General features: G+C 39.9%; 1 protein-coding gene across 5 annotated transcripts in view; it reads right to left on the bottom strand.

The window, feature by feature from the left end:
- SLC12A1 (solute carrier family 12 member 1) overlaps positions 1–27,830 on the bottom strand; it is an 82,255-nt gene that overhangs the window by 36,290 nt on the left and 18,135 nt on the right. For all 5 annotated transcript variants that reach the window (XM_045201630.2, XM_024568069.3, XM_045201632.2 and 2 more), the window contains 12 exons: positions 25,837–25,976; positions 24,008–24,118; positions 22,036–22,147; positions 20,173–20,300; positions 14,228–14,312; positions 12,670–12,821; positions 11,393–11,500; positions 10,963–11,086; positions 9,098–9,199; positions 6,957–7,112; positions 4,292–4,391; positions 3,490–3,601 (listed from right to left, as the gene is read on the bottom strand). In XM_045201630.2, the coding sequence (XP_045057565.1) occupies positions 3,490–3,601; positions 4,292–4,391; positions 6,957–7,112; positions 9,098–9,199; positions 10,963–11,086; positions 11,393–11,500; positions 12,670–12,821; positions 14,228–14,312; positions 20,173–20,300; positions 22,036–22,147; positions 24,008–24,118; positions 25,837–25,976 (1,430 nt within the window). The remainder of the gene's footprint in view (positions 1–3,489; positions 3,602–4,291; positions 4,392–6,956; positions 7,113–9,097; positions 9,200–10,962; positions 11,087–11,392; positions 11,501–12,669; positions 12,822–14,227; positions 14,313–20,172; positions 20,301–22,035; positions 22,148–24,007; positions 24,119–25,836; positions 25,977–27,830) is intronic.

Below are 27,830 nucleotides of genomic sequence, written 5' to 3'. Positions count from 1 at the left end.
AAGCATTAATCAAAATAAACTTACATCTTGGTACACATATGTGAAATCACTAGAAGAGTGCCAACAAAATTTGCATAACACTCCCGTTGGAGAGGGTAAAAAGCCATGGGCTACTTGGTTATAAATGGGACTTCAGTTTGATCTGTAATGGTTAATTTCATTCAAAAAGTCAATGGAAGGATCTCCGACAAAAAAGTTAAGAGTTGTTTATTAGGAGAAGTAGAGTATGCAGCTTCTTGGTATATAAGTATGCCACTGACTTATTACATAGTAATTCAAAGGAGAAGAATAGACAATATTTTAAATCACCAAGGTGGATTCCTTAAAAAGGACCCCCAAATTTGTCTTGATGAAGGGCCCCCCATTTGAAATCTCAGGCTGCATGGGGAAAAGTCATGAGAGAAGGAAGAAGCTCCGATGGGAGCGTGTAAGAGTGAGATGGATAGCTGTAGTGTGGGCTGTGGTGTAAGAATAACTCCCTTCATATCAGTTTCAGCAGCTCCGAGGGCTATGACATCTAGTCCTTTAAAAATACCTTGATGTAAGAAATGGCAGCTGTTGCCACATGCTTCCATCTACCCACCATCATCGAAATGTCAGTGAGCTCTGGATCTTGTTCCTTCCTCATAATGTAACTGCATTTTAAGCTAGCACTTCAAATACTGAAGGCCCCCAGAAGGACAGAGCACAGAGCCTGCTATCCTGTGATCAGTCCAGTGGGAACAGATATCTCACTCCATAATAATCAAGCTGTTGGATACCTAAAAAGTTCAAGATCCAGTGTCTGGACCTAGTTTGTTTAAGAGAGAGTGTTTTAGGTTTCTGTTGAAAGGGATATACATATTTTCTTTAAATCCTCACCCCCAAATATATTTATTGATTTTAGAGGGAGAGGAAGGGAGAGAGAGAGAGAGAGAGAAACATTGATGTGAGAGAGAAACATCGATTGGTTTCCTCCCATACATGCCCTGACCAAGGATCGAACTAAGTATGTGCCCTGACTGGGGACTGAACCCACGACATTGACCAACTGAGACACCTGAAGAGCCAAGGAGATATATTTTTGAAATGAAAATGGCAACTATGGTATATACCAAAATAATGATAACGGTAATAACAATATCAACTAAAATTAATTGAGAATTTATTATTTGACAGAGATGCAGTTGAGCACTAGAAAGCTTATCTTAGATAATTCTCACAACAACCCTAAGAAACTAAATTATATGCCTAAGGGACCCACAGCTATTAGATGGCAAAACAGTGATTCGGATCTTGACTGTGTGTCTCAAAAGTCCATGAGCACCAGCTTCCTAGCATTAAACATTAAATTGTCATTCCTTAACAGCATCTTTATTATTTAACCTTTTCCACAAGGTTGGCCTAACCACCAACCGTGCGTTTTTGGAAAAATTTTTCTAATGGTATGTAGACTTTCCCCACATCCAACTTCCATCTATTTCTTTGCAAAGATGATTGACGACTGAATGTGGAGTTGAAAAATGCAGACAGTATCTGCAGCCACAGGAGCTCACAGAAAGTAACTAACTGGGAAGTCATTAACTGAAGCAATAACTATTTCCTGTCCCCAAGAAAACCTTGGTACCTGGGAGTAAGTAAGACTCTTGGACCTTACTCAGAGAGACCAGCACAGTAATTTATAATGTGGTCCAATACGTGTGCCAAACAACCAGGGCTATTGGATGCACAGATTTAGGTACCTACTTCACATGAAATGATATTCCAGAATCATACTCTTGTATTGTAGTTAAAGCAGCAAAGGGTTAGTTAAAAGCAATATCTTTTGTTTCTATAAAAATACCGTTTCTCCCTTGCCAATATATGACTGTTTATACTCCCAGTTCATTTCTCCTGCCCTAAAGGTATCTTATTCCCTGCTAAACTAAGTTTTCTCTAAATTGCTGGAGAAGAAAAATACCCCAAACTGCTTATTTCATCAAAACCCACTCGTTGTATTATATTGGCCAAAATGAAATCCACTCATCCAGGGCACCAAAGTTGATAATATGAGAAAAGGGTGCCTGGTAAGATTGTTTAAAATCCTCTGGAGTCACAGTTGGCCATTACTTAACCCGTCAATCTTATGTAGTTAGTAGGATGCCCTGCACTGCCTACTGGATAACTGCACTGAGTTATATGGTTTGAGTTACTGTCTTATAAGCACAGAGGGGGAAGAGAATATGACCAACTGGCTTCATATAGCATTCAGAGTATGGCCAAGTATAAAAAGATGCTTAAGTGCTTGCTGGTCATGATGATGTGACAGATTAAGCCCTGATGACGGCACAGCTGACTAGCTCCAGGGTTACACAGCTTCCTGATTGGCCCTATTATTCTCTGGCAGGTATTGGGTGTTTAGGTAGTGGTGCCTGATTCCAATAACACTGTCGGGATACAAGTCTGCTACAGCTTTCTCCTCATGATGTAACTAACACAAAGCACAATTGGGTGGCCTGGACTGACATCCTGGCTCTGTTGCTTTCCTGTCATTTGACCCTGAGCAATAACTTACTTCCTGAATCTCACTTTTCCAATTAGTAAAGTGAGAACAAGGCTTCTTTTCCTTTCTGCCTCACTAGGCTGTTATGTAGATCAAATAAAGACTGTAGGAAAATGCTTTGAAGCATAGGTAACTATTATAACAATGCATGGAAGTAGCTAAGAATTTTGAGTGTGTATGAGAGAGAGTGTGTGTTATGGAAACATAAGCTACAGGTAGAGGTAGACTGGTTTGGACAACTTAGATTTGTTATTTTGCTATAATTTTAATGCTTTATCCTCACTTGAGAAATTGGTTATCAGGCAATAATTATGGTTAAGTTTTTAGCATCTACTTTGATACCTCTTGGGAAAAACCACTCAAGTTGTCATTAGTTTACCACATACTTCCAGAATAAAAAGGAATTCATTCAGCTCTGAATATTTATCTAAGACATGGAAAACTTGGTTTAACTCCCTAGATTTCTATGGTGTCATCAAGGTTATCCAAATATTTAATCTAAATTCTATGTGCTCTCATTTAGGGCCATGATGTCTGGTTCTGCCCTCATCAGGTAATCTCTATGCGAGCACCATCTGGCTCATTTCAGCCTTTCATATTTCTGTGGGCAGTTATGACCCCAAATGCCTTCATTTTATTTATTTATTTCTGAGCCAAAAAGCCATCATTTGGAAATACTTATCACTTTTAGTTGGTCTCGGATGAAATCAGAAACATATTTTCTGCTCATTTAAATTCAGAACCACAGGCTCTTGCTAGTTCTTGCTATATGAATCAAGGAAAAGGGCTCTTGTCCAAACTGCCTTGTCATTCCTGACTCAAAGGCCATCATTTGCAAATGTTTATCGCTTTTAGTTGGTCTCTGATTTACATTCTCCTATCACTGCCTGTACCCATTTGGCTCACCTGAAATAACACAAGCTGAGCGGGGAGGGAAAAGGGCTTTGCTGGGATGAAGTGGTTCTTACCACAAAGACTTCGCAGCATATGCAAAGACCACTGTTCTTGGTAAAGGCGTGAGTTATGTCCAAAAGAGCAGGTCTTGTCATGGGTCCCCCTGTTAACACAATGCACTGGGGTCTGGAAGTGGAAAAAAGAAAGAAGATGTGAAAACTGACCATCGCAATAAGCCTATGAGCTCAGAACTTATTTCTCAGGTTTCTCACCAGAAGTTTTGAGTCATCCTGCCTGTCCATCTTGCCATCTTTGCCTTCTTAGTTTAGTTAGTGACAGCCAAAATGTAAAGCAAGACAAAGTGGTCTTGGGTTCTCCCTGTCTTTTTTCCTCTGGACACTATCATATTCCGAATCCCACTATAGCCTATCCTTTTCTACCCAGTATTTTCCTTCATCCTCCTTGCAAAACTTGCTTTTAGGGTCCAAATCAAAGTAAGATATAATAAAGATCTTAATATTTTACTTCTAAGAGAATTCAGTAAGCCACAAAGCATTCAGTTGAATGGAGACAGCACCAAGGATTAAGGTTGGTGGGCATTTGTTGACATCTCTCTAAAATCATGTCACTCAGATCACCTCTTTGTCCCCATGCATGGAAAGTGATCCTCGGCACTAGGAGGGTTCATATTGGGAGGCGGGCATAGCTCAGAGGGGAAGAGTTGAAGCACTTATTTACAGGAGGCGCTATCATGAAATTGGGGTGGTTTGTATGACTGCCTAGCCCTAGACTACACCCATAGACCATTTGTCCCCCATAGAGAAGAGCAACTTCTAATTTAGAAAAATACCAGGATTCCTGAGAAGCCAATTTTACCTGAAATTTTTTACATGGTCTTCCACTGTGGTTAATTGCAGAGCATTGTCTAAAGCACTCACGTAGGAAAGAGCCTGGGTGGAGGAGCCCCAGTTCACATCTGTGGACAAAAGAGGAATATGGCATAAAAAGTATTGACCTTCCCTCTGTATATTGTGAATAATTCTTATAAGCGGTTACCTTCTGTGATTTTCCCTGGCTATGTCGGCAGTGATGAGTGCCCAGATCAGAGAACATATAATGTATTGCCTAGAAAGAGCATTGTTCTTCTAGGAACACTTTGTGAATTCTTAGAAGTGAGACCTCTCTTTCCAGGTAAAGATCAGACTTGAAAGCTGCAGCCCCAGAGAGGCCTGGGGAGAGGCTGGGTGATAACCAAACAGCAGGCAATACACCTGGGAAAATGATCAGCCCCTGAATAGATTCAAGGGTTCTTTTAAAATTCTTAAATGAAAAAAAAGAAGTATTTGTATACACAGATAGTGTGTAGCAATCTTTATATTTGGAATCGTAAAGCTGAACAGCTCAGTAATTCTTACTTCTGGGTGTCCATGAGTAGGGTCAATCATGATTAAGCATTTTAGTTTGATCTTTTAGGACCTAATCTTCTTAATAAGGGAGGTAAGCACTATCATACTTTGCCTTTTTTGGAACAAATTAAATGTTAGATGGATTTTCTAAATTTTATAAGAGAAAGTTCCTGATGGGAATGTACAGATTCACCCCAGATGGCAGACAGGGCCATCTCCCCAGCCTTGTTTAGAAGAGTGAGGGAAATGGTGGGGGATCATTATCTTGAGATAAAGAAGATTAAAACTGATTAAGTGTTGACTAGACTTCAGTCATTTAGCATACTTTGAGTTAATTTCTTCTAATAAAAACTCTACTAGTTAATTGGATTTTTATATGTAAAAAAATAAACCTTGAAGCATTACTCACATTATATACAAATAATAATTCAAAATGGATAATAAACATATGTTTAAAATCTAAAGCATTAAACCTGTAGAAGTTTGTGACCTTAAATTGGGAAAGGATATCTTGATTAGAAGCAAAAAGCCAAACCATAAAAGAAATTGATAAATTAGATTTTATAGAAATTAAAACTGTCTACTTTTCAAAACAAACTATAAGAAAAATAAAAAGACGGCCAAGATGGAGGTGTAAGTAGATACACTTTGCCTATTTGCACTCCCAAAAGAAGGACAACAACAAATTAAAAAACTAAAACAACCAGAACTGCCAGAATCGAACTGTATGGAAGTCCAACAACTAAGGAGTTAAAGAAACATTCATTGAGACTGGTAGGAGGGGCAGAGATGGGCAGCCGGATGGAGAGGACTTGCTGCAAGGCAGTGGCTGGAGGACCAGGTGAGGTGGCAGCTGGCAGAGTGGGGGGGTCCCACATCTGTGTTCAGATAAACCAGGAGGAACAACTGGGGAGCGAGACAGACTGCACAACCCAGGGTTCCAGTGTGGGAAATAAAGCCTCAAAACCACTGATTGAAAAAACCTGTGGGGGTTGTGGCAGTGGGAGAAATTTCCAGACTTATAGGAGAGATCATTGGAGAGACCCACAGGGTGCTAGAATGTATACAAACCCACCCATCCAGCAATCAGTCCAATTTGCTCGTGGGTAGCAGAGGAAGTGACTGAAAGCCTACTGAGAGCCAAGCAAGTGGCATTGTTCCTTCTCGGACCCCTCTCCCACATTCAGCCCTACAATGCAGCGAGAGGGTTACCCCATCCAGTGAATACCTAAGACTCTACCCCTTACTGCATAACAGGTGCACTGAGACCAAAAAAATATGGCCCAAATGAAAGAACAGATCAAAGCTCCAGAAAAAATACAACTAAGTGATGAAGAGATAGCCAACCTATCAGATACACAGTTCAAAACACTGGTAATCAGGATGCTCACAGAATTGGTTGAGTATTGTTGCAAAAGAGAGGAAAAAGTGAAGGCTATGCAAAGTGAAATAAAGGAAAATATACAGGGAACCAACAATGGAGAGAAGGAAACCGGGACTCAAATCAACAGTTTGGAGCAGAAGGAAGAAGTGAACATTCAACCAGAACAGAATGAAGAAACAAGATTCAAAAAAATGAGGAGAGGCTTAGGAACCTCCAGGACATCTTTAAATGTTCCAGCATCCGAACAATAGGGATGCCAGAAGGAGAAGAGGAAGAGCAAGAAATTGAAAACTTATTTGAACAAATAATGAAGGAGAACTTCCCTAATCCGGCAAAGGAAATAGGCTTCCAGGAACATAATATGCACTGTAGTTAAAATGTCAGCTCCATCAGATTCTGACTGTTACCTTGGCAAGTGGTCAACTCTTTGAACTCCAGTTTCTTCATTAGTAAAGTAGGTCTAATAATACTATACAGCATTATCGTGAGGATTAAATGAGTGCACGATACATAGTAGGTGCTCAACAAAGTTAACTTTGTATTACATTATACATTATATTATTAATGTATACATTATATTATGCATTATACATTATAATATACATCATACATACATACATTATATTATTAATGTCTACCATACACATACACACCTAAGAACATAGGAGCTGCTCAATAATACTTTGTTGAATAAGTGGGGAGTTATAGGCTGCTTTGTAAACCCATTCCTACACGGTCCTTCTTATCTTACCTGGCTTCTTATAGGTCACGTAGATGTACAGGAAGAACTCAATGACATAGGTGATGACAGCTGCCCACCAGTTGATGACAAACATGACTGCACAGCACAAAACAGCCCCGAAAAGAGATACCCACATGTTGTAAATTCTGTATGCGGGTCTCCATCCTGAAAGTGAAAGAACAACAACAACCAAGTGTGTGTGCAGAAGGAAAACTTCCACGCTCTCACCATCACACCACTGCGTATTATTAGAGTACAGGGAACATGTTTTTTCCTAGCATAAAAATCAGAGCTTTTAGGTCATGTTTCTGTTATTTGTTTTCTGTGATCTTGGATCCTTGGCCTATGAAGGTGCAATTGTACCAAATAAGGATGCTGCGAAGTACAGAAAAGTGTGTTTCTTACGGCCCCTCCACTCTTCCACACGCCCCTGATTGTCCTCTCAAACTATGGAACCTTGAGCGTCTGATATCTGTGCCATTAGGAGTTTAAAGGAGACAGGAGGAATGGAAAAGTGGGGTCTTTCGGGGGGGAGGGAGGAATTGCTTGGTGGACCAAGAAAGAGAAGGCTAAGACAATGGCTTTATTCCCATGAAGAAGGCAGAGCAGTCGTCAAAAGTCAATCCATTAACTTCCTGGTAGCTCTTCCTTTACCCAAAGGGGACAGCACTTGCCCTTTCAGAAATAACCATTGATGGGACAAGAGGGAGAAATTTGTCTGCAAGTCTTCTTAAACCTGATGCATTAACATGTTTTGCATTTGCAATAAAAATATTTCTCACAATTCATGTATGCAAGGGGGTTTTCCCATGTTTTATTCATTTCCTGAAATTAAAGAAGCTGGGAGACAGTATGACCAGGACGGGGTAACTCTGATTTGAAGGGTACATTTGGTCTATGGATAAAGTCCATTTTAAATTTGGAGTTGCCAAAACACAACAGAGCTTTCAAAGTCTGCTAGAGCAAATTCCTGAATGGCTACAAGATGGATACAGCACTTTGAGAGCGTCCCTGGAAATGCCCTTATTTTTCTGAGGCCGGCTGCACGCATGTGAGCCTGTGTGCACGTGTGTGTGAAACGATAGGAGGCCATGGTGGGGACGGGGGGAGAGTCTCAGGTTCTGGGTCTGCATATCCATGTGTCCCGTCTATGTGCTTTCCTGTTTTCTTCTCTTTTTCTCTCTTCCTCTTTCCCTCCCTTTTTAATCTTTCTCCTCCCCATCTGTGTTACTTCCCCTTTTTTTTCAAAAGTGAGCATAACATGGCATGGAGGTACACATTTGTATGACTTGTTACATTCTCTGACTAGAACTTTCCATTTTCTGCTTAAAAGAAGACAACAAAACAGAAACAGAATTTCCTCAGTGTTTTCTGGAGCCTAGTGGCCTTGGGGGGAATGAAGTTTCCCTCTTTTTTTAATCTACCCTTTTTTTTTATTGGCAGCAGCTTTTCCAAAGGAGGTTCAATTGTGGCAGACCCTAAAAAGCGGAAATGTGTTTGTATCCCTGATCAAAGTCCTCAGGGTGAAGGACTTTCTGAAGGTCGATAAAGACTAGTCTCTCTTCTGGTGAAAAGGCAGAAGAAATTCTATTGGCCAGTGGAAGCAAAGAAGAGGTGAGGGATGCCTAGACACGGGGAAGGTTCTTTGGTGTGAAATTTTACACCACTTTAAACCACAGTCTGAGAGGGCAGGGATGTGAGCAGCTCCACTGTGAATCTGCATGGACTACACTCAGCAGGTAATTATGGGAGCTACTCATCCTTCTGCTCTGCACCATGGGCAGGAAACAAATTGATAGTAAGGAAGTTTCAAATATATACATTTATTCCACTTCTGTGGTCACTTTCACCCTGGAAATAAACAGTGGTGTTTTTCTACTGCTGAAATAAATGTGGTTTCTCTTGCAATGAATAATTTATTGCTGCAGGAGAAAATTGACTTTACGGTTGGTCAAAAAGGCCATTGCTCAAATGATTCTTTTTCCATTTCAGAAGTCATCCCCCAACTCACCAAAACAAAGTGGATTACACTGCCCACTAGGACATGAAAACCCAGATAAACACAAATTAAGCACTTCCCCTGACTTATTTTGTTGTATTGACACTAACTGTTGGCTTAGGCTTATTTTAGTTTTGAAAAGTCAACTTACCTGGAGATTTGGCATAAGAGGCGTGGAAGCAGGAGAAATTAATAAGCGCGTATGAGGCCAGGAAAAAGTTGGAGATGATGGGAGCGATGGTGTTCAGTTCCGCTGTGAACAAAGCAGAATTGAGCAAGTACATATGAGCGATGAGCCCAGGGGCTGAAACAGCTGTTGCAGTCTGGAAGCTTGACTTCATTTGGAAATTGAAAACATAGCTAGCATCTGTCAAAGTTTAAGAAGTTAGTGATTTTTCTTTGGGGCTGCATTCATTTTAAAACCTATTCTTAGACAGGGTTTCTTTTCCATAAACAACTAAGAAAACCTACCATTCAGGAAATAGGCATCATGACCTCTACCCGCAAAAACATTTTTGTGGGAATGGATAGAGGGTTTGAGGAACGGGCAGATGATCAACTCCCCTGTAGGCACCAAACCCTGTGTTCTTTGTCTGCTCCGCATACCAAGGCTCTGCGGGGTGACAGAGTAGTGAAGCTCCAGTGCACCAGAAATGCCTGCTCGGAAGTCTCTCTGCGTATACCCAACTTGCTTTCTCTAGCTTTTAGAACTCTAGTTAGTCATTTGTACTTTTCCACCTCTCTAGAGAGTTCTACCTGTCGAGATTCGTCAGAGATGTTTTACTGCAGTAGCTAAGTACCCAGCATGATTTAATTCCAGCTGAATTGTGTACTTTGTGATGGAAGTAACAATTTAGAGATAGTCCTACTTCTTTGAATGTCAGGTGTCTATCAACCTCGGTGATGCAAATGCGGTGGCAGCTGTGTGTGATTCTAGAACATGGAGACCAGCGAGGAAGCAGACAAAACAGCTGCCGCGAAGCTGCCCTGTGCTGTTCTGCGAGAATGATTTTTATGGATATTATTTAATTTATGCCATTTTTAAAACTTTGTATATTTGATCACTTAAATGCAATATAGGGCAGTGATCTGAAGTCTTAAAAGTACATAATTGAAACATCTATACAGAATCACTTTTTTGCATAATTTTAAAAAAACCTAAGAAAACTTATTAGCTGTAACAAATACCTTCAACCTTGTGGAGATCTTATGAGGATTCACGAATTACAGTCCCTTCCTGAGTTAATGTGAAGAGGAGGAGCCCTCATTGTTCGGCACCTTGGTGCTGAGGAAGGCCCTGTGCATCCCTACATAGTTGCCACCATCCTTACCTCTTGCTCCTTTTCCTCTACTATGCCCCCCAGCAAAGTCGAAGCCACGGGGAGCAGTGAGGAATGTGCAGGCTACATTGATGCATGTGCCTCTCCAAGATTAAGTAGTTGTTTCTATATTGTTTAGGGAGAAGGAGAGGAGGTTAAGTTCTAGGAAGTGGTTCTCGAATTTTAGTGATGTATGAATCTCTTGAGGAACTTGTAAAAATGCAGATTCCTTGTCACCAGAGATTCTGATTGTAACTCTTGGGTTGTGCCTAAAAAATCTGCACTCTACATACCCCAAGATGGTTCTGATTCTGACACAGGTGGTCAACAGACCGCATTTGGAGAACAGACACTTCAACTCTCCTGCTGCCTGCCAGGCTAGGAGATGTAAAGACCAGTGGCAGCTGGGGGAGACTCTGGGATGAGACGAGAACGGGCAGTCTGGAGGATGGATTCAGTTACATTTGGTTGGATGGATTTCCAACTCAGATTCAAAGAGGAGCTTCAAGTCCAAAGTCCACCTCAAGTCTTCAAAGGCCCGGTTGGTACAAGGATTTCTCATTTCCTTCTTAGATAGACTCCAATATTCCCAAATGGAATATTAAGCATAAAACAGGTAACTTCTCAAGCTAAAAGGAAAACTTATGAGTATCAGAAGAATTACTTGGCTTTTGATGAGAACAAGGACTCTACGAACCAATAAGAATGAATGCCATGGCTATAACGAAAGTGAGAATGTATCCTCTCAGCGGCTCATTGTTTTTCCCATATCCTTTTGCAAAGAACTGCAGGGCTTTGTAGATGTTGTCCTTGCACAGCGCCTAACGGGGAGAAAGAGGAGAGTTTCGTCATTTATATCTATGTATGATCATTTCCCTGGGTGATTCAAACAAGAGGATATGGCGAAAGATGGAGTGATACACAATACGAGGCACAAGTTTACACTGCAGTTCATCATTCTTTATATTATTTGAATCAATCTTGACTATGTGGCAGACATAGCATTTGAGCCAGATGCACACATTAAACTGTTTCAGAAAATGATGGAAAATGATTGCCGGCGAGCATGAATATTTCAGCTTGATCCACGTTCAGTGGCAACAGCAGGAGGGAGCAGCCGGGATCACCTGGAACACTTTGGGAGCACTGACGAGGGAGGCCAGGGCGGAGGAGAGCGTTGCAGAGAAGATGCCAGCCGTGATGAGGGGGCCGAATCCTGACACCATGCTCATGACCTTGAGAAGAGAGGTTCAGGTAAGGAAACTCATCCAACAGACAGTAAAAACAAACAAACAAATAAAAAGACCCAAGTTTTTATTCAAATGCTTCTCTTTCCACTTTTTGTGATTTGGGATCTCCTTTATAAGCTAATTGCTTCTAACTAGAATCCCCGCCTCCCCTTTCCTCCAGCCCTTTCATTCTTGAGTTCTTAAGAGCTTTTTTTTTTTTAAATGGAAATGGCCTGTTCGTTGATTATAAAAATAATCAATGCTCAACACAATATGTTCTGAAGGTACTGGAAAGAATAAAGTAAGAGACTTCAAAGAATAAAGTAAGAGATTTTGACATGTCTCCCTCTGTCCTTTGTGAGTATATGTCTCTTTCATAATGGGAAATTCTATCTTACAGCAAGCGGTATTTTAATAAGGTTTGGGGGAGGACTCAGCTGTTTACCAGTTTTTTAAAAAGCATTAGATTTTCTTGTTCTTCTGGCACATAGAGGCTTTTCAAACCTTTGTTTTTCCTGTACTCATTAAACATAATCTTAGATCTGAGACATGATGAGATTCTATCCATTTAAGTCATATTTTGGAATAATGGCTTCAGCTGAGTTAATTTCTCTTTGTTGGTTGTTAAAATAGATGAATGAAGCTTTCAAAACAAACTTGCCCCTCCCTCTGCTCACCAATAGTTCAGACAAATTAGTATGTTTCAAGTCCTACAGTATTCCCAACTTCACTATTCTTTTCCCCTTACTTATGCCCCCATCTACCACTCAAATCTCCCTCTTGGCCTTGTGTTCCAGGCATTCCAGGGCCACCGCTGCTCCTAAGCTGAGGCCCATGAGTGAAACGTATTCCAATGCTAACTAATCCCTAAGTCTCCCCTCCCCTCCATGAAATCTTGCACAATGATTGGAAGACACAATGTTGGGTGGTGATCCTTCCCTGGTAGAGCAAGTCATACAAGTGCCTGTTCTCTCCTCACCACATTAAACGCAACCACAGCATTCGCCACGACTTCATGGGTGTGCAAGGCCCTTCCCTCCCCACCATGTGTTCCGTGCCGAATTCAAATCAGTCAATAACCTAATCAGTCGCAGCATCAGAAGTTTCTTTATACACGATGTTACAAAAATGGAAACAATGGCAATAAGCATCATTATAATTACTGCAGTTCAAACCTGGAAATTGTTCATCAGCCCATACTGACATGGCTCGTGTCGACATCTTGAGAAGTCATAGCCCAACCCACAGGCTGCTGAGCCATTGCAGTTCATCCCGGAAATGACGGTGTCATTCAAGTTCCCAGTGGCATCTCGGACCACACAGGCCCCTGGGGAAACAACATGGCTCGTCATTTCTTTATATGAAGAATTCTATTCCCTTAGGGGTTTCTTCTGAAAACACCCTTGGTTTACTTGGAGTCTGAGCAGGTCCACTGACTCTCTGTCTTCACTGTCAATGCTTCCTGGGGCCTGGGGCCTGGAGGCTCCTATCCTCGGAAGCCTGGGAGCATCCCTTGTGTCTAACAGGCTGCCACTTCTACTGTCTTGGAGGGGTTTATTCCTAGTTCTCACCTGCTTCTGTGAGACACTTGGATGTTACAAATACCTTACTTTCTTATCTCCTAAAATGCACATACAATTCAGATTTCACAGTACTCAATTCAGACTTCGGATTTAGTGCTACTGATTCAGTGTTTTTCCAGCGGGATTTATTGTCTCATCTATGAGAGAACCAAGAGATGGCATTATTGAATTTGAGTAATTAAGAGAACCAAGCCCTTTCTTTCAACTAATGATAGTCCTTGCATAATTTTTAAACAGTTGTAATTCTACTCGCCATACAATTTTAATAGTTGAAATAATAAATAAAATATTTTGGGATAAAATATTATGATTTATTAAGTAATATTAATGCTCAAATAATATTCTATGAAATGTTTGCCTCAGTTTATTCAATTTTTTCATGCATTTAGGTGTTTCTGTTATTTTCTATTATAAATATTCTGTGAACATCTTTGTGCATACATTTTTCCCTGTGTTTCAAAGTATCTCTCTAGGATAGATTCCCAGAAATGGAGTTATCAACTTTTAAAAGATCCTTGATATATATTTTAATCATCTACATTCCTGATGAATTTTTCTAACTGTAATCTCTGACATTATGCATTTAGTAGGATTATTGAAATATGTGAACATAAGTGTGAAATATATATAAACTTTTCTGAACTACCTGAAGGATAAATACTTGACAAACCAATGCCAACCAATAAAACTGCTTATTTTGCTTTCAAACTCCAGCCAGGGTGAGTTCTCCCTCTTTGCTAATAATTGGTAGTGTCTAACTCTCACTGTAAGAGTGATTGATAGTGTACTAACAGTGATAGTTAGGTACTAATGAGAGCCCTTAATTTTAGCCATGAATTCATATTCTTTAAATCTGGGAAAGACTTAAGAATCATAGAATCTTCAAGTTGAAAGAACTACTTAAAATAGTCAGTGCAGAAATTTTTTTCCTAAAGCCCTGAGAGGTGGCCTGATTACTCCATACCTGAACCAGAGACACCTGTGTTACAGTTTAATTTCATTCAAACCCTAGAGCATCTAAGAATGGAATTAAAATTGTTGCCTTTTAAAAAAATGTTCTGCTTATGTTCCACTGCAAGTCCACTGGACACAAAAATCCATCAACCCCCTTGTAAGTCTGGCATTCCAGCACCAGAGACATACTACTTACCTACACAGATAGCAACTCCTATGTAGGCGACGGTGGTGATGAAAATGGCCAGCATGGTTCCTCTGGGGATGGCATCTTGGGGATCCTTTCAAATAATAACATGGAAGAACAAGGAGACAGGGTGGAATCAGAAATGGAGGTCACTTGGAGTTATTTCTGTGTTTTCAAACTTTTAGGCTACTCTTCCTGAGGCAAGTTCTAAAGAAAAGATTAAGCTAATAGCAAAATGGTAAGCTCAAATTCTTTGGGGATAAAGACAAAGTGCTTAGAGTGAATAAAGAAATCTGTAGGATTTTGCACTGAACAGAAGAGATCTCTAACTGTCCAGGAAGGAGTTTTTATAGAAAAGTAGACTAGTTAGTTCACTCACTAACGCCTCTCTCTCCTTTATCTCCTGAGAATTTCATGCTGATTTATTAAACCTTAAATGATTAGGAGAAATGTCCAACCATACCTGGCCCATGGATGACATCTGTGCGTGTGTTTTGTACTAAGCTTAAGCTTGCCTTAAAAAAAAATCACTTTTGACTGAGCAAGAAGGATCCTATGTAAATTCTCCAGTCTCTCAAATTTCCCATTTGGAGTCTTGTTCAGCAATGACTGCAGTGGGGGATATTTAATTTCCATAAGCAGGCAGAAAAAAAAGAGGCAAATTTAAACTTACACCCCAAAATGGGCTTTTTCTCTTGCTTACAATTGTATATGAATTCACTCAGCTGAATGAATAATATATAATATACCTTCTTATATCCTATTTGGGGGACTAAATCATATCATAATCAATTTCAAGCAGCATAACTTCTAAATAATTGAATTCAACTTAACAGGGATTATTAAATAGATATTTTAATGCATTTATTGACTATACAGGACAGTGCCTGGCATGTAGTAGGAGTCAATGAATATTGAATTGAAGGAAGCACGGTCTCAGTGGGCATTGCTCCCTCCACCAGAGGACATGAGACTCATCAATATGAATAAGCAATCAATGCAGTTAAAGTATGAAGTTGCTTTTTGTTTATTATTTTTTTAGCTTAAATCTGCTGACCAAATCCATCAGAAAGGTAAACTCATGGTGAATGTATACTCAGCCTGACAGCTGCAGAGTCAAGCAAATCTGTCCCCTCATAGGAGTGACCGTCCCTGTGGAGTCATTCTGTGAATTCTTTCCTACTCGTTAGGAATATCTCCACACATGCCTTGTCTAATACAATGATTTTCAACTTTTTCATCTCATGGCACACATAGACATATTACTAAAATTCTGTGGCGCACAAAAAATATACTTGCCTATCTGACAAAAAATAGCTATACTTTTGATTTGTTCATACTGGATGGCTGAATCCAGTATTGGATCCAGTATTGTTGTATGGGCTATTGTCGTTTTTTAATTTGACAATCTATGGGAAAAGAAGTCAGTGCCCCTGACTAAATAGTCAGGTATCACATGCTTTAAAAATTCTTGCAGCACTCCGGCTGAGAATCGCTGGTCTCGTACATGCATATGCAGCCTCTCCCTCCCAAGCTCTGGTCTCCAAAAGTGAGCGTGGCAAGTGTGTGCAGTTGAGAAGCATGTAGAAGGAAGAAGAAGACCGTTGTAGCTGAAATGGGCCCCAGTCAGTGTCCTACTTCACGTTATGTTTCAACATTTATTTTATTGATTAAGGATTTCTTGGGATCTAAGTGAAATGTGAAGACCTGATTTAAGTGGGAAGAAAGGAAATATATGTAAGTATTAAGATGTATAAAGATGGAAAGCAGCCTTGTACTTAAAACACAAAAACTTAGTTTTTATTTATCACAGCCTGTTATAAGCTCTAAGATTGCTTATTTAGAACTTATGCGAGGGTCAAACTTGACCCGAATGCCAATATCTTAGTGTATGATCATATGTTCCTATTGTCTGGTCTGGCTACGTTTCTCCTAGACAGGGCTCAGGACTTCGACAAATGCTTAGTTTTCATTCTAAATGTTAGTTTCCATCCTCCCCCAAGCAGTAAACCCCAATATCACTTCTCTTCACCTTTATTCATTAAATATTACATATGTATATACACAGAACACAAGCATTTTATTAGATTGCTGCTTTTGGAGTATATCAGCCATATGCTAATCTTGTGTCTCTGAAACTGCATCCTAACTCTCTTGACTTGACTGGAGTATCTCCCAAATCTTCTCCCAGGCACATACTTACAGGTTCTCAATAAACATGTTAGCAAATAGGAGTTTCAGGATGGAACTCTGTTTATGCTAACTCTTACTGACTGCCATCTTCAGAAGAATGCTGGGTTGTGAGCAGAGGCAGCATCTTGCATATTCCCACAGTGTGTAAAAAATGAATGTTTACTAAGTTGAACTGAAGCCATTATGTTTTCCTTATTTAGTTTCTCTCTCAGAAAGAAATACGTACTGAAGTTTCCTTACCACTTCCCAATACACAGCCGTCCCTCAGTCCATAACATGCTTCACGACTCTGGCTTTTGATCATAAAGTATTACTTCTCAAAGTATTCTCCCTCGGCTTTCAGAACCCCACTCTGTCTTGGGTTCTCCTACATTGTAGGCAGCCTTTTCTCTTTCTTCTTCAAGGACTCCTTTTCCACCATCAGTACTTCCCTTTGCACAGCCCTGGATGGACTCATGCACACCATGCCTTCTGGTCTTGCTCTAGCTCCTTTCCAGAGCTCCAGACTCGTAAGTCTAGCTACACGCCTAGCCACCTCCACCTTGATGTCTTTCTGCATGTCTCAGTGGCCAAATGTGAGCTTATTTTTCCTCACTTATTACACCCTGGAATTAATTCAGTGGGTTGCAACCAGCATGAAACGAATACAAAAGGATAGAACTGATGTGAAAATAATCAGAAGACATCATTTCTAGTAAGAACTATTTGGGGAAAATTTTGTATGTGTACAGTTGGTTGTGATGTACATTTTCTTATTGCAAATCATAGTAAAATAAAAAATCCTTTTCACTTCCTCATCTAACAAAAGCTGACCATTTTGATCCATTTCCCCTGCCACAGCCTTAATTCAAGCCCATGGTGTATCTTCGTGACCAGACTTCTGTTATATCTTCTAATTGATCTTTTTGCCTCTGGTTTCCCTACCTATCACCACCCCCAAACAACCCCACAACACACACACACACACACACACACAATCCATCCTTCACAGTCAGCTAGCAAGCTCTCTCTAAAACATGTATCTTGATCTAACCTCCTTAGTGTCTCTAGGTAGTTTTGGGATACATTCAAACTCCATTGTCTCTGGTTCAAAGAACCTCTGAGTTTTATTTAATAGTATAAATGAGGGTATATGCTGAACGTTAAGCTTAATTGTAAAATAACCAAATATTTTTAAATGGAAAGGAAAAAACTTTTTACAGCACAGCTGCAAGTGCTCGTGCCCTGAAAATCATGATGGGATACCCTTTGCGTATTCTTCACGTGTAAGATCTAAACAGAGATTTCTCAGTACAGATTGGTAGGTAAGTAAACATTTGTACTAATATATATAATATAGCATCCCTAACTCGAGTTAGCATTTAGCCTGGGAGAAAGATATTGTAAGTTTTGCTTCTTTAGATAGTGATATTTTTTAGTTCATTGCTTACTCCTAGAGTGCCCAGGACACAGATAAGTTCCTTTATAAATATGTTTATTAATATATTGATGAAAAGACTTTACTTGTGTGCCTCACTCCACATGTAAAATCATTTCCATCAGCAGCATCTATCTCTGTGCCTTCTTACATCCATTTCTTCTGTTCCAAACATCCCTCTCTTCTTCGTTCTATTGATGAATCTGGATGGAGTGTCCCTCCTCTGAAAGCCTTCCCTTACTTCTTTAGGGACAGCAATTATTGTTTCTTCTTTACCCTGCACGTGATCTGTTTTTGCTTTTTCTGACTCCATTACAGTAAGTCTGTCTCTCCACTAGACCCTGAGCTCTCGAAGGGAGGGACTGGTGTAGTTCTTCCACGCCAGTGCCTGGTGTAAGTGTTGGTTGAGCTGAACTGCCTAGTAAGCATCTCATACAAAATTGTATTTAAGGAGTCTAAGAGAAGCACAGTGTTCTTTATTTCAAATGTGTACCCTGTAGAAACTTAAGTCAGTGACATGTGATACTTTTCCGAATCTGAGAAACTGGAAGCTCAACATATGTAGCTAAATTTCACTAAGCAGTGATACTTACTACTTAAATCATTTCGAACAAATTACTTAGTTTTCCTGAGCCTCAGCCTAATCTTTTCTTGTGCCATATCTCTGCTCAGGAATTTACTGTGGCACTGTGGTTCTTAATATAACAAATGCAAAAGCCTTTATTCATTCACTCAGTAACAATTGAAGCTTTACTGGCTCAGAGGATATAGCAATGAACAAAACTGGAGGCAAAGGTTCCACTTTCATGAATTATATTCCAGAGTAAGCACCTCTGGCTCAGGTGTCTCCAGCACTGACACCTGTTTCTGCTCACCTTATAAGGTTATCCAGACTCATGAGGGCTTCTCCAGTTAAACTGTCAGAGACGCTTCCTGTCCCTAGTTGTTCCCATGCCTGACTGTTCCTTGTCTTCTCTGCCTGCAATACATTCTCACTCTAATAGTCAGTACTTAGCCTTTGCTTTCAGTTCACACTTGAATGTTACTGCCATGCAGATATCATCCTTAACTTAATTGTTCATTATTTTTATCTCACAATCCATCTGGACAATACAAATGGTTTTAATTTATACATATCTCTCTTTTTAAATATATTTTATTGATTATGCTATTATTCCCGATTGTCCCCCCTTTGGCCACTTCCACCCAGCACCCCCACTCTCTCCTCCCTTAGTTCATGTCCATGGGTGATGCATATAAGCTCTTTGTATACAAATCTCTTGATGGCTCTTATAAATATTTCTTGTCTTCCAAAGTAATCATAGATTTATTGATGTAAAACTTGTGCTTTCTACTTTGTGTGTGTGTGTGCGCGCGCGTGTGTGTGTGGGTGTGGTAGACACTGTTTATTGCCTCCTAATATTCTTTCTTACCCTCTTCCTTTTACTATTAGAATCCTATAAAATTTTATCTGGACACATGGCAACCGAGCTAGACACAACATTTTCCAGCCTTCTGTACAACTATGTAAGGCCTCGGACTAAATTCTGGCCAATGGAATGTCAGCAGAAGTCCAGGAAGTCATTGAAGGTCCAGGAACTGCTTGTCCTCTGCTTCCTTGTTCCCCTTTCTATGGACTGGAATGTGATCTTGGACATGATCAGTCATCTTTGACCTCGCAGATGAGGGCAATCCCCAAGGGAATGGTAAAACAAGGGAGGTTATCTGGGTCCCTGGGCTACCTTTTGGAGCAGATCTTTCTTATTTCACTGGGTGGCTATGACCATGAATTTTTATCCACTAGAAAAACTCCTGTCTTGTTTAGGTCAAAATTACTGGTCTTTTATAAAATGCTTAAACCAATATCCTAACTAATACAATCCTCTTTATAGTACTTATACAAAATAATATGAATGAGTGTTATATAAATATCTACTAAATGAGTGAATGTGTCCCTGAATTTGTTATCAGCATTTAGCAATAAAGTAATTTATCTTTGTTTTTTTTCTTAAATATTCCATGTTTTTACACATCATATGTTTAAAAGAGAAAGTGGTGGTTCTGCTATTTGTTTCATTGAATAGTATTTATTTTGTTGGCAATGTGATACCCTGTCATACTCTGCCATTCTGATATCACTGAATAAGACTTGTGGAAGGACTAACAGAAATAGGAGAGTTTGAAATTAAAATAGGGTTTTTGAATAATGAGGAATCCTTATGGAAATTTTATGATTTGAAAGATGTAGAGAAACATGGCCACTGTTGGTCCCTACAGCTCTTTGGGCTGCCCACCAGCTGCACTGCCACCTCCCAGGACTACAAAAGCAGAGAAAAAAACATACCTCCAAATCTCCCGAGATATTGGCACCTGCAAGAATCCCAGTAGCTGCTGGGAAAAAAATGGCAAAGACAGAGAAGAAGCCTTCGCCTTTTGTGAAGCTTGGCCCAAAGTTTTCTGCAAATATTGATGCTGCAACACAAATAATGAGAAATTATCATGTAGATGTGCTTCACAGAGTAGGAGATAAAGTTATCTTTGGCTTCTATAGCCCTAAATGCAAATGAGTTCCTATAATCTCAATGAAACCCAAAGATGTTGGTGTACTCCTGATAAACCTCATGTTGATATTTGCAAAGGCCAACATATATCACAAGATTTTAGATCTCTAGAACACAGCCCCGAGAAATCAATCCATTTTGTGCCAACAGAGACATCTGAATTCTTTGAGTCTAGAAGACTGAAAACAAAGAATTCTCTCATGGTGTTACAGGCGTATTCACAAATATACCACACATATGCACTGTCCTACACATGTACAACTACATTCTCATATGCATAAATACCTTAATCAACACCCTGCTTTTCCATCTCTTTTTAAAAAATTGCAGAAACCTGTGGGTGAGGCTACCTTACAGTTTTTTAAAAGACTTTATTTATTTTTAGAAAGAGGGGAAGGGAGGGAGAAAGAAGGAGAGAAACATCAATGTGTGGTTGCCTGTCACGTGGCTCCCACCAGGGACTGGCAACCCAGGCATGTGCCCTGACTGGGAATCGAACTGGCAACCCCTTGGTTCCCAGGCCAGCACTCAGTCCACTGAGTCACAATAGCTGGGGTGCTACCTTAGAGTTTTGCTCTTAATATTCTAACTTACTCACCACCTGCTGAGATTGATTTTTAAATTCTTATGTCAATTTCTCACATATGGGAGAATAATATTGTGAGGAGCTTTGATAATAAAATAATACCATCCCGCAGGTTGTCACCAAATTACTTAAGTGAAAAAAATTATCTAGAAGAAAAAAAACAGAAAGGGAAAGAGAGCAAGTAAAGCAAGATAAATGTGAGCAAAAGAAACTAGAATAATGCAAAAACAAGGAAAGAAGATTTATAGCATCAGAAAAAAAATACAGCAGGAGATGGAAGGAGAAAAAGAATAAAAAGCAAAAGGATGTTAGCATACACAGCAAACAAGATGATCTTTATAGAGAAAAATAATCAGAGAGAAAGAGATGATGTGATATAAAGAGGAAATGAATACTGACAACCAAGCATATGAAGGGGAATATTTAAAAAATCTTAGCCGTGGATTCTGGAGTAAGCTAGAGTGGAAAGTTAGGAAAGAGTAGACGGGGAAGTAGAAGAGGGGAGAGAAGTCAAATTCCACGCTCAGCGACGGTATCACAGGATGCTGCCCTAAGTACCTCCTACAGTTGTTAATCCTAGAAAACCTGTGCTGCTTAACTAGGAAATGCTATTACAGCAAGGTGCAAAAAAGGCTAGTGGAAAAAAATGACTGTCTGACTTTAGTGCTCCCAATGGTTGAACAAATGGTCTGAGCTTCCTTCTCTTTCCTTGCACGTGCACTATTTCCCTAGTCTTTTGACAGCAACAAGTTGTCTTGTACTTTAAGGTTTTCAAAATACTTTTATACCCACTATATTATTTGCTTTTTAAAAATCCCAACAGGAAGTTGTGATTATCATTCACACCTGACCAGGAAAATCTGAGACCCAAACGGGTTAGTGAGCCATCTAGCTGGTAAGCAGCAGGGTTGCAACTCACTCTGGCTCCTGAACCCAACCTCTGGCTCTTCCGTGGATCACAGGGCTGGAGTGAGGGTCACAGGGATGGTGATGGAGGTGAGTGATGGAGGAGAGCAATGGAGGGCCATTTATTGCAAAGCAACTCATTTTTTGCACATACCTTGATAATTAAAGAAACCTCTGGACCTCTTCTCATTGTTGGATGGAATGACGGTTCCAATGAAGAAGTTTGCAATAGCAATAAGAAGAATGACCAGAAGGATCACTTGAGCCTGGAATGGCAAAGTAAAAAAAAAAAAAAGCCAAATTACATTTATTTGACAATTTTTTACATAATCATGAAAATTATGTGTCCACTGAAGAAAGACTCTATCTGGTTATTCCAGTTAAGACTCTACTACCCAGATTAAGTGATAAGTGGACCCTTACAGAATGACATCTTAGTGAGCCTTGTGTGGCCTGACTATAGATATCACATTTTCAATGGGAGCATGTGATCGGGCACTTGAAGTTGACATTACAAGAACATTCTAAGTACTAGGCAGGTACCTTACTGCAGTGTCCTCAGGAATATAAATGGATCCCAAAGCTTTAACACTGATAGACTTTATTTCCTTTTCAGGCAGAGCACCATGGATTCCTCCCATTCCCCATGCTAACTGCAGGAGTATGAGAACACAGAATGACTCGCAGAGTTCCGCTGATGCTTAGTGCATTTGGTGTTGGGCTGCCATTATGTGCCCAGCACAAGCAGTGTGCAAGGCTGACCAGCCAAATTGCCTTTTCAGTTCCCTATACATTTAGAGCTATTCATTGGCTTGGCAGTTCCATGTGCTGTTCATTTGCTAAGAAGGAACTTCTGCTTTTTGCAGAACTGTTTCCTTCTTCTCATCCTTTCAGTCTTAGTTACCTCCTCAGACAGGCCTTTCTTGATCACTGAATCTAAATAGCAGCCAACGTTCACCAAGGGCTTTCAATATAACAGCTGCAGATTTAACTTGACCAGTAGGTAATGTTGTCATCATTTAAAGATAAAGAAACTGAGGCACAGATAAGTTAAGCAATTTACTAGAGGTCATATGGATATAAACTAGATTCAAATCCAGGTATTCCAAGAGCAAAGCTGAAGCTTTAAATTTTACCCTGTGCTCCGTGAGACTGCACTGCCTCCCTCAGGGAACAAAGTCATTGAAAGTACAGTCCCCATTATTTTCCATCTCAGTGCCCTGTTTATTGCTGCTCTAGCACTTTTACAATTCACCATTTTATGTGTACTTGTTATCTCCTTGATTATTACTCATACCCTCATAGAGCATGTACTCAGCTGGGGTAGAAATTGTGCCTGTTTCTTTCATAAGGGAATAGCCAGTGCCTAGCAGAATCCCCAGCACATGTAAGCACCTAATCCATTTTTGTTTAATGTGTGAATGCATAATCCGTAGATAAGTGCTGTGCAGGAATGTCTCCTATTGCCTCATGCAGGTGGAAGGCTTACACCATCTTTCCATTGTTGGTGCCTTCTCCAGCCATACAGATTCATTTTCAATTGTACTGGTCACTGTACAGAGTTAGAAAGCATGCAAAAAAACATGTTTCTTGTCATTTAGAAATTACTAACTGTTGTATTACTATTTAAATACAGATATTTGCTAGTTCCAAGGCCGTGTTGTCCTCCAATTTTCTGCTGAAGAACTGGATTTCAGAGAATGATAGTTTCTGCCTCTATTACCTTCTCTCAACGTACTTTCCCTGGCTTTTGGTTTCGGCACCCACAGCCACTTGAAAGGAGTTAACAAGGGTGTGACTGGGAGACACAGGCTTCCAGAATGTGCTGTTGCTGTGATCAGAACTTGGCCTGGGCATAAAGATGACACCAACTTTGGTGGCTCTGTCACGACGATGAGAACATAGAGAGGGACAAAGTGCAGGTCTCATCATGTCACACAGGTGCTGTGAGTCCAGAATGCTTGCACTTGGGCTCCAAGGGCTTGGTGTTCTGCCGAGTGCTAACCCGCAACTTTTCCATGGCAAGTAATAACAGTACTTCTTTCTAAACAGGGGTTCTGTCTATCCCTGCAATTTATCCAGGGCCTGACCAGCAGTTGTTGGAAACCTCATTTTGAGAAATTCACCTTTGCTTCCCACTCCATTCCAGCCACCGAAATTCCTAAAAGAATCACCACTGTGATTGAGCCTATGATCCGGATGTCGTTGGTGGGATCCACCATCATTGAGTTGCTCTCCTGGGGAAATCACAGCAACGGTTAGAGTTGGAGCTTTTTCTTTTTTCTGTTGCATATTTTATTGTATCATTTAACAGTTAGATGAATACTAATATACTAATGTCTGGGACCATACATGATAATAGAAAAATGAAGTGCTCATAAACTTGAGAAGATAAAGAACTTAACGTTAATTTTTTCCTGTGATAATAGGCCTTTGATAGCCAAAGTTAGGAGATGGAAATTTTAGAGATTCATTCTAGTCACAGCTTTAGAAGCTATTATAGCACTAGGTAAAAATAAGTGCACATACACATATCATGTTTTGTTTCAGAATGACTAGTTATTTTTGTGTGTCAGGGATATCCTAGAAGAATAAAAATGAGTAGTTTCCAATGTGAATATTGGAAAGTAAGTGTTATTCAATTAAAGGACAAACTACACACAGCAGATAATGCATCTCTTGAAGATAGCATGCCTTACGAACTACACATCCCGCTCATTCATTCATCTAGTTTTTCAGTGGAGGTACTGTTAGCAGCTAAGTTCAGTGACAGACATTAGTTAGTTCATACGCCAGCTAATTCACCTTCTCCCACATGCACCATCTACTATATATAGATGGGGCACCTAAACTAGGAAATGCCTGGTTTTCCGCAGTGAGTTATCCTAATGTTTGAACTTTCTTCTGTTTGGAAATCCATACTCATAATAGTAATATAGTAGTTTTCCCTATATTGGCGGTTTCTCTATCCATGGTTTCAGTTACCCACAGTCAACCATGGTCCAAAAATAGTAAAGGGAGTCTTTCAGAAATAAACAGCTCATACACTTTAAATTAACTGCCATTCTGAGCAGTGTGATGAAATCTTGGGCTGTCCTGCTCTGTCCTAACTGGATGTGAATGACCTCTTTGTCCGGGGTGTCCACGCTGTAGAAGCTACCCGCCTGCCTGTTACTTAGTAGCCATCTGGGTTATCAGATCAATTATCGTGCTATCTTGGTAACCTTCAAGTAACCTTGTTTTATTTAATGATTTCAAAGTGCTAAGGAGGTGTGCTGGCAATTCGGGTAGGCCAAAGTTATACAGTGCTTCATTTAAGTGAAAAAGTGAGCGCAGTACCATGAGGTATTTTGAGAGAGGTCATATTCATACAACTTTTATTATAGCATATTCTTCCGATTGTACTATTTTCTTATGAGTTATTGTCAATCTCTTAGTGTGCTTAATTTATAAACTTTATCATAAATATGTCTAGGAAAAACATAGTATTTATAAGGCTCAGTAATACCCACAGACTTAGGTATCCGCTGGAGGTCTTAGAGCATATCCTCAGTGAATGGAATGGGACTCCTGTATTGCTGCTGGTAATAACACCCGTTATTTATCTGATGGTTTGTATTTTATTCAGTATTTTATGTACATTATCTCATGATCTGTACCACACTTATGTAAAATGTATAAAACAATATTAGCCCATATTAACCATTTGGAAAACAAAGTTCAGATGAATAGAGGGACTGGTCCAAAGTCTCTCAGCTGGTAAATGTGAGACCCAGGATTTTAAGCCAGCTTTGATGCCAGACCTAGGGCTCCTTCAACTATATTCAATTTCTATATTCTGCAGAATACATCTATTTCTTCTCATCTTGCCATAATACCATAATATGATCTAGTGCCCTGAAAAGGCAAATTGAACAAAATTATGTTGCTTGGCTGAAGAGAAGCTTTTACTTACCTTAAGAAGGTCTACCACAGTCTCAGCAAATCCCACCACGTACATAGCAACAGCCACTGCATTGGCAAAAGCAAAGATCAAGCCTATCGACCCACCGAATTCAGGCCCTAAGCTTCTAGAAATAAGATAGTAGGCTCCTCCTGAAACAAAAATGAATATGCTTTAATTTGAGAAACTGCTAAGGGACTTAGTTTATATGACAAAGTAACTTTGAACACTGAGAACATATGAAATATTAATGATTCTAATAAAAGATGATAATTTCCTAATAATTTTGGGAATCTCGTTTTACCTTAATGAATAGCTTAACCCTTCCTTGCACTCTGTACATAGCCTACATTAGAACTATCCTGATTTAATTTATTGAAACCTAATTATACACAAATGTTACAAAAAAGAATGCGGTAAACTTTACCGACAGTGCTTTGCCTTCTACAAAAGTTCATTGGAGAGTTCAGTTACATTATTGAATGTAATTGAAGTAAAATTTTATATCTGAAATTCCCAAGAACAGGCAGGCCTAGGCAAACAATGAAGTGAGTGAAGTTTATCATTGTTATTCTAAATTCCTTTCTGTTATAATTTTCTGATACATACTTGCTGTATAAAAAAGGTATCTGTATAGTGCTCTATATTATCCACTCTATAAACCAGACTTTTTAAAAAATGTTTTTAGCTCAAAAAGGCACGATGTGTATGGAGGTGACGAATGAGAAGAAAGGGGAGGAGAACTTGGAACAATTGCTTCTGCCTTGGACCTTCAAAAGGTAACGCTACATACGGCTGTGTTTCTGTGCACGTGAAAGACTGAGCTGGGCTGGTGAACTGCTTATAGGGCACTGAGAGCGTGTCACTGACAGAAAAAGGACCAGACATTGGGAGGCCTGGATAACTAGGTGTTAGCACAGACATAGTAAATTAATAGCTTCCTATACCAAGCTAGTCTTTGAGGTAGACAGAACTGGTAAGGAAATGACATTGAACAAACATATCTACAGCTAGCGGTGGGGGGTGTTGAGGGGTGGAGGGATTGGGCAAAAAGGAAAAAGGAGTCATGGACATGGACAGCAGCGTGGTGACTATTGGGAAGAGGAGGGTCTAAGGGGACTAAATGGTAATAGAAAAAATTACAATAAATATTAAATAAAATAATAAAAATAATAAAAAACCCCCAATCTTTTACTGAAGAGGAATTTCCTCCACTGTAGTAACTGTTACAGATTGAGGGGTCAAAGCCCTCTCTACAAGTGTAACCTATTATCTAAGTGGGGCAAATCCCCCTTATTTCCTTTGTCAGATTACATTAAATAAATCGGTAGCCAGTTCCTTAGGCTTGGTCGAAATGAGAGCCAGGCAGAAATTGTGAGAGGAGGTATGTTGTGGGTACGATGGTGCTTTGCAGGCGTTAGGGGGGAGACCTGGAGACGATACCCAAGTAGAGACCCTGAAGGACCAAAGCAGAATGTGAAGGGAGAAGAAAGGAATTTAGAACATGGATCAACTTTACCCACTTCATTTTCTGCTTAGGCCTGCTTGTTCCTGGATGATCTGAAAGAAACTCTTTGTTTTGTTTGTTTTTCTTTTCTTTTTAAAGATCTTTCACAGCTGTTGGCCACTGGAAGCAGAGTGTTGGGGTGAGCTCTGAGGACTGACTGACTGGGAAGTATCAGCAGTGTTAGCCGGGGCCCTGGGGAAGAGCCTCACTGGGGGGACCTGGGAGATGGCCGGCAGGGCTGTCCAAGGCAGGAAGGGTTGCCTTCTTTCTAGACACCTGGCCACTGTCTACTTTACAAACATGTTTACTCACTGGAAATGGGTTGAAGAAGTCTTTTCTGGAGATCTCTTAATATTAGTTAGAATTTTGCCTTACTCCTTACATTTTGGGTTCTTTTATTTTGAAGCTTTGGAGACTAATTATCAATATACAAATTTCATTTCCAACATTAAACCAACTCTAGACATTACCATGTCACAAGGCTTGCAGTCATAAGTAA

The sequence above is a fragment of the Desmodus rotundus genome, chromosome 7, assembly GCF_022682495.2.
Source record: "Desmodus rotundus isolate HL8 chromosome 7, HLdesRot8A.1, whole genome shotgun sequence".
Classification (NCBI taxonomy): domain Eukaryota; kingdom Metazoa; phylum Chordata; class Mammalia; order Chiroptera; family Phyllostomidae; genus Desmodus; species Desmodus rotundus.
The sequence above is the reverse complement of the archived record's forward strand: the minus strand, read 5'-3'. Positions and strand labels throughout refer to the sequence as shown.